Consider the following 13,052-nt stretch of genomic DNA (forward strand, 5'->3'; position numbering starts at 1 on the left):
ATCTCTGTTTATAATTCACTGCAATATATGTTACTGGAATGAATCAGACATGATGCAGGATTCATCAATATTTTATGTCCTTTATTTATTTATATTTTTTTTGCACAGAGTAATTCCAAGATACAAGACTTTGTATCCACACCATCCACTGATACAGATACAATAGTAATGCTCATCTACTAACTGTTCAATTGTTATTATAGCATTCAATTAGAAGATTTAAAGTATATTTCATTCAAATATTACTGTAGAAATGTAGCAAATTGCTGTCTTATTCAGTTTTGTATTATGTTGTTCTGAACATAAGTTTAACAGTTCTGAAAACAGTATGTAAGCATGTGTAAACTGTCCTGTACGTACAAAGAGTTTTGTCAGTTGTTGTGTCTGAGTGAGAGAAGAATTCATGAACTTTGAGAGATGTAGTCATTGAATGCATCTTGTGCCAAAGCAATGATAATCGATCCTCAGTTTAGCCCACATTGACTTCTGTTGTGCTCACTGTGTGAAGAGTTTTGCAAAAGTGACCTAAGTGTTGAGAAATGTGTCCTAGCGTCTGTAAAAAACTGTAATAGCAAACTCTATAAAATCAGATACACCTGTTCCCAAAATAAGACAGAAATCTAAAACTTATTTTTTATGATACTTGACCTTCATACTTCCATGATCTTGTCAACATTAAATATAAAGACAGTGTGCTTAATATCTGCGTGTTTGGTCAGTTTTCATGATCAGTCGCTCATATTGAGAGTTTACACGGCTTATTCTCCAAATCAGTCATAAACATTGACGTTACACAGGAAATATTGATGGCTTGCAGATGCAACTGGGCTTAATAATGTGCTTTGCATTTTTCTTAGGATCAAGACAACACTGGCTGACTGCATGTCACGTTATTTATTACTCATCAGAGCTTTTGAAGCTCCTGTTTTTCAAATAAAGCTAATAATCCACAAAGTCAACAGATGTATGTGTGTTGCATGAACCCCTTGAGCATGAAGTACACAGACAGACACATGTGTGTCACAGGACACATTTCTGAATGTTTTCTCTCTCTGGAGGCTCTCGTGATGTTGTGATGACTTGTGTTTGATGTGACCGCAGGGCTTCACGTTGTACTTGTAAATGATTCGCGAACCTTCTCCAAACTTCCGAATTGACTCAAATGATTTGCGAACCCGCTCCGAACTCCCGAACTGACTCAAATGATTTGCGAACCCGCTCCGAACTCCCGAACTGACTCAAATGATTTGCGAACCCGCTCCGAACTCCCGAACTGACTCAAATGATTCGCGATCCCGCTCCGAACTTCCAAACTGACTCAAATGACTCGCGATCCCCAAATTGACTCAAATGATTCGCGATCCCCAAACTGACTCAAATGATTCGCGAACCCGCTCCGAACTCCAGAACTGACTCAAATGATTCACGCTCCGAACTCCCAAACTGACTCAAATGATTCGCGAACCCGCTTTGAACTCCAGAATTGATTCAAATGATTCGCGATCCCTCTCCGAGCTCCCGAAAAGACTCAAATGATTCGCGAACCCGCTCCGAACTCTCGAACTGATTAAAATGATTCACACTCCGAACTGATTAAAATGATTCACACTCAGATCTCCCGAACTGACTCAAATGATTCCCGCTCAGATCTCCCTAACTGACTCAAATGATTCACGCTCCGAGCTTCCCAACTCAAATGATTCGCGATCCCCAAACTGACTCAAATGATTCGCGAACCTGCTTTGAACTCCCAAACTGATTCAAATGATTCACGCTCCCGAACTGACTCAAATGATTCGCGAACCCGCTCAAATGAATCACGCTCTGAACTCCCGACTCAAAAGATTCACAATCTGAAGTTCCCATCCACATGTCAAATGACAATGCCAGCGCTACTATTGGCTTAGTTCTCTAATTTCATAACATTTACTGAAATTAAGATACGAAAAGTATGTTGTTAACAAATAAGATATCAATATTTCCATTCCGAACTGCTTTCCACATCGAAACATCCACGAACATAACCAGGTGAGCACATCTCTCACTATTTGATTGCTCTAGTCTTTATCCACTCATCATCATCCTCCACCAATCAGAACACAGGAGAACTCTTTGACCACAGCTGCTGTGCTTCAAAAGCTCTTGCAGCAGCTCAACACTGGTTTCAAATATTCCAGAGAGCTATATAATTATCAGTGTTGGGGAGTAACTAGTTACATGTAACGGCGTTACGTAATTTAATTACAAAATTATTGTAACTGTAATTAGTTACAGTTACTAAGAAAAAATTAGTAATTAAATTACAGTTACTTATGAATTTTTTTACGATTACAAAGGGGATTACATTTGAATATTTACACACATCCACATACAGATTTAACTGATTTCTTTCCCAAATTGCACTGACTATTCTGAGACATACCTCTCTAATAATTTCCGGGATGCGGAAACACAGTCTGGTTCGTAGAATCCAGTCATAAAAACGGAATGCCTAACGCGGACGGAATATGCCACATTTTGGATGACTAAATCAAAAGTAGGTCAGTGCACTTGAATCAAAACATGACATCGACTAATGTCTGTGAATATTAAGCCCCAAAAATGCAATATATGACTTATATGAAATCAGGCGCGGACTGGACACCGGGAGAACCGGGACAATTCCCGATGGCCTGGCAGCCGATTTTGCCCCACTATTTAATATCATTATTGTATAATTGCCTGCCGAATGTACTAAAGCGATCATTTGCGAATCCGCCATTTGATAATTAAATCTCTAATAGCCTAAGTCATGAATTGTTAGTCATGACTCGAGCGCTCTCCGCGCCTCCGCCAAACGCTTTGGATCAGACTCAGAGTAATCAATGCGAGAGAGAGAGAGAGAGAGAGAGAGAGAGAGAGAGAGAGAGATAGAGAGAGAGAGAGGGAGAGAGGGAGAGAGGGAGAGGGGACTGCTGGAGCAGAGAAGCAGAACTACTGTTCAGGGTTTCACGTCAGTTTCATCTGTAAAGATGCTTTTTTGTCTTTGTTTTTTTATTTATTTATTCAAGCAGCAGCACGTTGCTCATCAGTCATCACTCAAAATACTATATTAAGGACATCATTATTATCAGTTGTAATGTTACAGTAGGAATTTAGCTGAAAAAAAATTCTGATTATTTTTTTATAGGTTTAGGGGGAGCTACGACCGACAACAACACAACCCTTACGAAAATTAACATTTTAATATTTAACTATAAATCCAGAGAAAATGGTTACTATTGTTTAACTGTGATAACCAAAAATGTAAAATTATTTTACAAATGTATTTATTTAAAAATAAATACAAATCCATTTGCAAAAATAAAAAACAAGGTTATTTTACTTTTATATAGGCTAATAAAAGCATGGTTAATTTTTGTAAGGGAAAAACATGACTCGTGTACAGTATTATGATTTTTCTATAAAGATATTGTAGTATTGTAGAGTATTGTATTGTAAAGTATAGTTTTGTTCAATCTTGAGTATTAAAGTCATGAGCGAGATGGATAACAGAGCAAAATAAAGAGACTGAAGAGAAAAATGGAAGTGAAGGTGCAGTTCAGGACAGAACTTTTAATTATTTTGCATGTCCCCAAATTAAAGATTTAAACTAAACCTTGTTTATGTCAGGTCCATACAAAAAATAGTTTTGTCCATGAATTAGTTTGTATGAGTTAGAATTTTCCAGTCTGAATTTTTTTCCCAGTCCGCCCCTCCTGTAAATTAATGGCAAAGACATGGTTTCATTTACTACACATAGGCCTACTGAAGCTCGCAGTGTTTTCAACCTCTGCCGCCTCAATATAGGAGTACACGAGCACATAAACATAATTTCTAGAACTGCTCTGTGTCACTTCATGTGCATTTTACTTATTTTGAGAAAACTATCATCATATACAGAGACAGCAGTTTAAAAAAAAACACCAATGTTTCAGGAGTTTATTACACAGAATACGACACATGCTTATTAGATAAATGTATTTAAGTTGATGTATATGCTTTTATTTATTATTATTTAATTTTCACAAATTTAGAAAAGTAATCAAAAAGTACTCAAAAGTAATTAGTTACATTACTTTAATAAAGTAATTGAAAAAGTTACACTACTATTACATTTTAAACAGGGTAACTTGTAATCTGTAACCTATTACATTTCCAAAGTAACCTTCCCAACACTGATAATTATTCACATAATTTGTTTTGCATTGAATTCATAGGGTGGAAATCCAGTAGATAAACCTTTCCACTTTTTTTCCCACATTTACTGGAACTTACATTCACTGTGAGGTGGAATGTCTCTCGGTTGAGTTTTAGCAAACTTGAAGTTAAACACAAATTTCTAACACACCTTATCTCTAAACTAAACCGGCTGGACCGGAGGCGTTATCCTCGTTAGTGTTTCACTGCTGCTGGAAGATGATTTGCATTGCACTCAACTGAAAACATCTCAAACTTGAGATGAAGCAAAGCATATTTTTACTTGCAAATGGAATGAATGTATCCCAACCAGATCATTTAAAGTGAAGCCCATTATACATGAGTTGGTCCAACTGTGAATGCAAGATGCCAAGTATTAATTTTTGGGATAATTTATTGGAACCAGGGCTATTATAGTTAAAACTAAATTAAATTAATTCAAAATTAAATAACAGTTTTAAATAAATAAATAAATGTAACTTTAACTGGAATAAAATAAAAGTAGAAAATAGTATATTTTTTTTTTTTAGCTAATTGCCAAGTCTACGTGTCATTTTTGTTTAAAGTAAAACTGAAATAGAAATAATTTAAAAAATGTATAGACATTTTAATAAAAAAGTAAGCTAATAAAAACTACAAAAGCACAAAAATTAATAAAACTAAATAAAATGGAAAATATATCAAATAAAAATGCATTAAAAATATTAATAAAAACTATAATAGCATATCAGTTATACTAAAATAAATTAGTCATTGCATAGTCTTATTAAAAAATAACTAATGGGCAGTTTTTTTTTTAAATGGCAAAATTCTATATTTTCTATCAAATTCAAACAGAAAGAGCTTACATAATTGCTATACATTTTTATATTGTTATAAGGAAAATATGAATTTTATTTGTATATAACTTTCTCTACTTTTCTTAGCTATTATTATTTTATACATGAAAAATAGCCTCTGTTGATGATATGGTGTTAAAAAATAAATACATTGACAATAATTCAGTCAGTGCTATTTTAATGTCATAGTGATACTGATATAGTTTTATTGTTTTACTATAACAATAAAAACAAAATACAGCACTGTTAAAAGTTTTAGAAATGTTGTAGTTTAGCTGTGTTTTAGTGTCTGTGCAGGTGTTTATTCCAGATTAATGGTGTGTGTGTGCAGGTGCTGGTGAATTCGTATGATCCCACGGGCGACGTGCTGCTGGATGAAGCGCTGAAGCACATTAAGAGCACTGACCCGCCAGAGGACATGTCCAGCTGGATCACGCTGCTGACCGGTGAGGCATTCCTAAATCAAGGCATCTTGACCTGCAAAATTACAGAAAATTTTACTTGCTTTCCCTTTAAGTTTGGCAGATGTTTTTTGATTTTTTGTTATAAGCATACAATTACTTAGTTTTATATATATACTATCAGGGACGTGAAAGAAAGAGAACTCAAACGCTTTGTGCAAACAGTTTATTTGGTACAATAGAAAATCCCAAAATAATCCAACGTGTAACAACTCCAGAGCCGTCTGTACAGACACCTGCAGACACAGGCTGTGGAGACCACCTCTGGTGCAATGCCCAGCGGGACGTGGAAAACAAGACAGAGGATCTCCGGCGTATGGTCAACCAAAAGACTCCTCGTCTAGACATCCTGAGCACAGCAGTGGAAAAAGGTGAGGAAACAGACACACAGCACAATCACAATGACAACACGGAGGCATCTCTGAATAAACGAGTGTACGGACGGAACAACAGCGTTGGATTCTTGGGAGGGGAATAAAGGTGGCTGGTAGCCTAAACAGCACTGGAAGGGAGACAAACACGTAGGCAAGGCCGGGAGGGAGTCTTGCGCCACACAGCCTCAAGATCTTGGTTAGCACGCTCAGCCTGACCGTTTGTCTGCGGGTGATACCCAGAGAATAGCGCAGTCGCCCCCAGCTGTCGACAGAACTCTGCCCAAAACTTAGACACAAATTGGGGAACCCTGTCAGAGACCACATTCACCGGGTGGCCATGAATACGGAAAACGTGGTCCAGGACGGTAGCTGAGAGCAATTTAGGGAGGGGAATAAAATGTGCGGCCTTCGAGAACCTGTCCACCACAGTAAGGACTACAGGGTTGCCATTAGATGGAGGTAGGCCTGTGGCGAAGTCCATAGCTATGTGTGACCGAGATCTTGAAGGGACAGGCAGCAGCTGGAGTAACCCTGCTGGGGGTCGATTGGAGCCCTTACCCGTAGCACAAACAGGACATGCCGACTCGAACTGACAAGCGTCCCACGCCATGGAAGGCCACCAGAAGCGCTGCTTGATTAAACTGCATGTACGAGTCGCTCCTGGGTGAAAAGCTAGCACAAACAACAGGCTCTCAGGGCACCCAATCGGGAGGCAGAATGGTCAAGAGGATGGATCTTGGTTCAGCCTCAAAGATCCGCAAAAGTGCGTCAGGCTTACCATTCTTGGACCCCAGATGGTAGGAGATGTTAAAATTGAACCGACCAAAGAACTGTGCCCAGCGAGCCTGTCGGGAATTAAGTTGTTTAGGGTGCAAATGTATTCTACGCTTTTATGATCGGTCCTCTGAGACAAAATCGCCCCCGCTCCCACCTCTGATGCATCTACCTCCACAACGAACTGACGAGACGGATCTGAATAATCTGAAGCCGATCAAGCCGTTCTGTGATCTGGGTTAGTTGCAGTGATGGCTCCGAAAAAGCGTGACGAGAAGCGGTGATCTCCTCCTGCTGTCTACCCAGCAGCGTGCCTTGCTGCCTGAGGATTCAGAGAACATTGATCTCCGGCATATGGCCAACCGAAAGACTCCTCGTCTAGACGTCCTGAGCAGAGCAGTGGAGAAAGGTGAGGAAACAGACAACAGCACAATCACAGTGACAACACGAAATCTACTGACAGCAAGGGACAGACACAGCAGAGAATGAAAGGGAGAATGGGAACAAGCGACAGGTGAGGGCAATCAGCTCGTGATCTGCACACACTGACTGCCCAGGTCACAAGCTGCAGAAAACCACAGGACACAGACAACAGGGAAGCCGGTGAAGCAATCTGAACCGTGACATATACTACATTTTTTAAATTAAAAAATTGAAAGAAAAAAAGAATAAATTAATCAGTATTATTTTAATATTTATTTATATTTCGAATTAGCTTTTATTTTTTTAATTTTATTTTTGTCAGTGATTTTAATTTGTTGTGTTAGCCTTAGTAATTATATTGTTCTGTCATTTTTATTATTATTTTATTTTACAAAGATATTTATATTTAACTTATATTTCAGTTTTGGTTTTAATCTTATTTTATTTAAATTAATTGCTGAAGGTAACATTCTTAAATATTTTTAAAATATATATATATATAGTTCTCTTTCAGAGCTCAAAATATGTAGTGGTCATCATGCGTCAAATATTAAAGAATGCTGGGAGACAAGAAGCACTCAAGCATGGTGGAGTGAATTGAGTTTTTCTGCTTGTTTTCAGGCGAGACGTGGAACCCCTTAAAACGGCACTTCCAGATGCGTAACGTGCGCGAGCATCTGGTCGAGAGTCTGGTGGGGAAGGGTGTTCTGAGCACAGAGAAGCTGTCCTTCCTGCTGTTCGAAATGACCATACACCCGCTGACGGACAGCAGTAAGAGGCCGCGTCTGGTGCAGTGTCTGCAGGACAGTCTGCTGGAGCACTGTACCAATGACTGGCGTAACATGAGCCGCCGTATGCTGGCGCTGATCCTGTTAGCGCACGCCGCAGGTGTTCTGGAGAACGCACTTACCTTGCTGAGTGATGACCACTACAACACGGCTAGCACACACTTACACAGCCTGCTGGAGACCGACCCCGACCTGGAGAGCACAAAGGACATGACCCCTGCGGAGGAGGTGATCTGGGCCATGCTGGTGGCCTTCAACAGATCCTGAGACAACTACAGCCGACCCTCCCTACATAGACAGCATCCTAACTGACGAGGCGCCTCATATTATTTATTTTATTTATTTGACACCACACATTCGCTAAAGCATAAAACAAACAGTTCTGTTTCTTATACATGTTTTTGTATTCTAAACATTTTTGGCTTTAAATATTATTAGTAATTTTAATATTTAAACTAAAGCCAAAGTAATGCTCAAGTTATATCAGATTTCTTTTTCCTTTTAATTACAAATTATTTTGAATAGTTTTAATTGACAATGACAACACTGAGCTTAATTTGACTTCATATCGATCTTAGTACTTCATCTTCAGATTTTATTTCACTTGTCTGCCAAGGCAACATTTCTCATTTTAGTTTTTTTTATATATTAAATATTTTAACCCCCTACGCAAAATTTCACAGTTTTTGAAGTACTTAAATAATTAAATTAAAACGAACAAAAATGGAATAAAAACTATAAAGACCTTTAAAAAAAGACAAAAACACACAACAAATTTTCTAAAACTTTTAAATAAGATTAAAGTGAAAAAAAAATAAAAAATTATAATAATATCTGGTTTCAGAAGTGGACATTCAGCTGAGACGGCCTTGCTCTCAGTTGTTGAAGCTCTAAGACTGGCGAGAGCAGAATCCAAATCTTCAGTACTTATCCTGCTTGATCTGTCCGCTGCTTTTGACAAGGTTAACCACCAGATCATCCTGTCAACCCTACTGGCAAAAGGCATCTCAGGAACCACACTTCAATGGTTTGAGTCTTACCTATCAGATAGGTCCTTCAAAGTATCTTGGAGAGGTGAGGTGTCCAAGTCACAACATCTAACTACTGGGGTGCCTCAGGGCTCAGTTCTTGGAACACTTCTCTTCTCTGTCTACATGGCATCATTAGGTTCTGTCATTCAGAAACATGGCTTTTCATACCACTGCTATGCTGATGACACTCAACTCTACCTCTCATTCCATCCTGATGATCCGACGGTAGCTATTCGCATCTCAGCTTGTCTAACAGACATTTCTTTCTGGATGATGGACCATCACCTTCAACTCAACCTTGCCAAGACAGAACCGCTTGTGATTCCAGCAAACCCATCGTTTCATCACAATTTCACCATCAAGTTAGGCACATCAACCATAACTCCATCAGAAACAGCTAGAAGCCTTGGAGTTATGATTGATGATCAGCTGACTTTCTCAGACCACAGTGCTAAAACTGTCCGATCCTGCAGATTTGCTTTATTCAACATCAAGAAGATCAAGCCCTTTCTTTGGGATCATGCAGCACAACTCCTTGTTCACGCTCTTGTTCTGTCCAGGCTGGACTATTGCAATGCCCTCTTGGCAGGTCTTCCAGCCAATTCTATCAAACCTTTACAATTAATCCAGAACGCGGCAGCAAGATTAATTTTTAATGAGCTGAAAAGAATACACGTCACACCTCTGTTTATTTTTTTGTATTCTATTTTCTTTTCATTTATTATACAATTATATAAAAAAGACCTCTAACAATAGCTTGCTCTATTCTTTTTCTATTCTATCTGTTTTCTTTTTATTTATTATATTATTTATTTTATTTAAAAGCTAGGTGTACTGTGTTAAGCTATCTGAGACTTGTTATAGCTCTTATATATCATTGCTCTTTTTGTTGTTTTTGATTGCTTCCACTGTCTTCATCTGTAAGTCGCTTTGGATAAAAGTGTCTACTAAATAACTAACTGTAAATGTGAAAGTTTAAAAATGTTAATAAAACTAATTCATAGACCTGTAAAAAGAACATCAAATTTCCTAAACCTTTGAACTAAAATGTATTTAAAAATAAAATACAAATAATACAAATTAAATAAGTAAAATAATAGCTATTTAAAAATATTAATAAAACTAATTCATAGACCTGTAAAAAAAAAAAAAAAAAAAATTAATTAAAATAACAAACAGCAAAATTCCTAAAACTTTTAACTAAATGTAAATGTAAATTAAAATAAAAAATAATAGAAAAATAAATAAATACAATAATAGAGAATTCAAAATTTTAACATTTAACTCAAAATCAAAACAATAATATTATAAACTATAATGGTATATAAATGAATCTAAAATAACAGTGACTGGAACATCCTGAAATGCTGTCTAGGTAGGGAGCGTGTGTGGTTTTGGATAAACGTGCAAGTTTTTCTGTTGTGAAATGTGAAATATGCAACGTTCAACATTCAGAGAGCATGTGTGGCATGCGTGTCACATGACCTCACTTCCTCATCACCTGACCCCTCATACTGTCAGCTGACCTCACTTCCTCATCACATGACCCTCACACTGTCACATGACACATGTGATCCACTCTCTTATCTCTTATCTTCTGCAGATATCTTCTTCAGATCAGCTGTCCGGTTACTGAAGGTTTGCTTCTATAAGTATTGAACTCGAGGCTGTATGTTAGCCATTATGTTTTTAATGAACTTTTATGTTGAAAAGAACCTCAAGGCCCTTTGCACACAGTATTATTAGCATTAGCATTTTGTTTGTATTATTTTGGACATTTTAAATTATTACACAGCATGATTTTAAATATTTTGGGTAAGGAAGAAATATATGCATATATTCATAAATATACATTATATACTGTAGTATAAAAAGATGTGGATATTTTCTGATGTTCAAGCTAGAGACCTGAGTTTTCAGTTTTCACTTGTGATTGATTCTTGTACTGTACATGTGAAGTGCTGTACTGTACATTCACTGATTGATGCTCATGAATAAGCTGTTGAGTTCAGTGACGTGATTATTTTCTGTTCTGTGTTTGATGAGATGAAGGACTTTATGTGGAGAGTTTCATACGCAGTGTATGATTTAATTCAACACTCTGTGATCATAATAAATGATTGCTGTTACACTGATCAATTTGATTATTAACTAGACTGCTAATTAAAGCTAATTGATCTACTTTTCAGGAATTAACTAATCTCTTGTGACCCATAACTGAAGACAGAAATGACAGAAATTACTCTTTTCTCCTTTTTTTCAGAAGAATTGAAGAGAAATCCAAAATACTGCTACTACATAACATTTATATCAGTGGCTAACTTCAGATGTTTTTGTGGATTTTCATTAGAAATGAACACAGAATGATGATATAATTACATACAGGGTAGTTACATGTATGCTAAAATACAGTTTATATAGTCCAGATGTTTTTAGAAACAGAACAGAACATTAATTAGTCATCTGTTTTCATCACACACGATACATTTTTCAGATTTTGCTGAATTATAGAAACCACATCCTACACGAACATCAAAACTATTACAAATCACATGATTGGGACTTTCCATTGATTTCTGCTGTTTAATACTGACCTAATGATATTTTATTTTATTTTATTCCAAGCAAAACATTTTCATTAAGACTATTTTATATAACATATTACCTATTATATTATATTATATTGACCCAAAACCCTCAAGCAAAACATTTTTCAATTGTACATTTTCATGACTTTATTCTAATACATATTACCTGTTATATTTTATGTTATATAGAGCCAAACCCTCAAGCAATGTTATATTGTATTATAACATTTTCTTTTTTAACATTTCCATGAAGACATCATTATATTACATAGATATGATATATTAATGAAAACATGTTTTAGTATGTTAATGAAGTTGTTTCCTCGTAATGTTTCTGATTTCATCCAAAACTGAAACAAATTCTTCCAGCTTCCAGCCAGGGACCTGGAAAAAGTTGTCAATGCTTATATGTTTTCCCATCCAGACTGTAAAAAATGAGCATGATTTTAACTGTAAGAAACTGTGAAAATGCTACAGTACAAACATTTTAAATGGTTAACTGAAAACTGGGAAAAACTGTGAACTAACTTTCCCTGAAATCTCTGCATTGCATTTCAAATTGTATGTTACATATAATGTTGTTAAATCAGGATTTATTGCATATTTCAGTTTAATAAGTCCCACCATGATGGTGTTTAGTGTTTGTGTGAATGACTCTATGCGCCTTCTGTGTATGTTACTATTTAAAAGCTGCTTGTGATAGGCTTTGGTTCATCATGAGACATTTGATGATTATCAGTGTATTACAAAGATACAAAACAGATTTCAGTACTTCAATGGGAAGGTATATTACCATTAGATCAGTTAATGAAATTGCGGTATTTAACTGTAAATTTAAGGTAAAAATGTTACAATAGAATTCCGGGCAGCTGAAATTCTTACAGATTTGTTTTACACCGATAGTGCCCTTTATGTTGGGACTTGTCATAAACATGTCCCTCGCTTGTAGTCAATACATAGTGCTGCTGCAAGACTGTTAATGAATGCAAGGAAATCAGATCATGTCACTCCCTTATTGTCTTTTTTAGAATTGTTACCAGTACAATTTAGGATACAATATAAGATTTCGATATATGTTTTTAAAGCTCTTCACGAAATGGCACCAGAATACTTAGCTGAGCTTATTAAGCCCCAGAGTCCAAGTGTAATAGATCATCAAATAAGTTTCTCCCAGCTCTCCCTCGTGCTTTCTCCATCGCTGCCCAAGACTGTGGAATAATCTGCCTCTGGATGTTAGATCTTCCCTATCTTTAAATGTTTTTAAGTATCGTTTGCGATCATATTTGTACTCCCTGGCATTTTAGTATATGGATGTTTTTATGCTTGTCCTGTTGTTGTTGTTGTTGTTTTTGCTTTCCATTGTAGCCTAATGTAAAACACCTTGGAATTACTGTAGCCTGTAAGGTGCTATATAAATAAATGAACGAACAAATGATCTCTGTGTTTGATTTTATTCTTAAATGAAATCATTAACATATTTTAACACGAGCTGCATTCTATCATTTTAGAACAAATCGTTATCATTTCCATTTATTTTAATATTAACAGTCATTTTA

General features: G+C 36.5%; 1 protein-coding gene across 1 annotated transcript in view; it reads left to right on the forward strand.

Annotated features, from left to right (window-relative positions):
* Positions 1-8,176, forward strand: part of LOC132104823 (Golgi phosphoprotein 3-like) — a 10,156-nt gene extending 1,980 nt beyond the window's left edge. The window contains exons 3-4 of the mRNA XM_059510355.1: positions 5,389-5,503; positions 7,711-8,176. Coding sequence (XP_059366338.1) covers positions 5,389-5,503; positions 7,711-8,144 — 549 coding nt within the window. The 3' untranslated portion in view covers positions 8,145-8,176. The remainder of the gene's footprint in view (positions 1-5,388; positions 5,504-7,710) is intronic.
* The last annotated feature ends 4,876 nt before the right edge of the window (positions 8,177-13,052 follow it).

The sequence above is a fragment of the Carassius carassius genome, chromosome 25, assembly GCF_963082965.1.
Source record: "Carassius carassius chromosome 25, fCarCar2.1, whole genome shotgun sequence".
Lineage (NCBI taxonomy): Eukaryota > Metazoa > Chordata > Actinopteri > Cypriniformes > Cyprinidae > Carassius > Carassius carassius.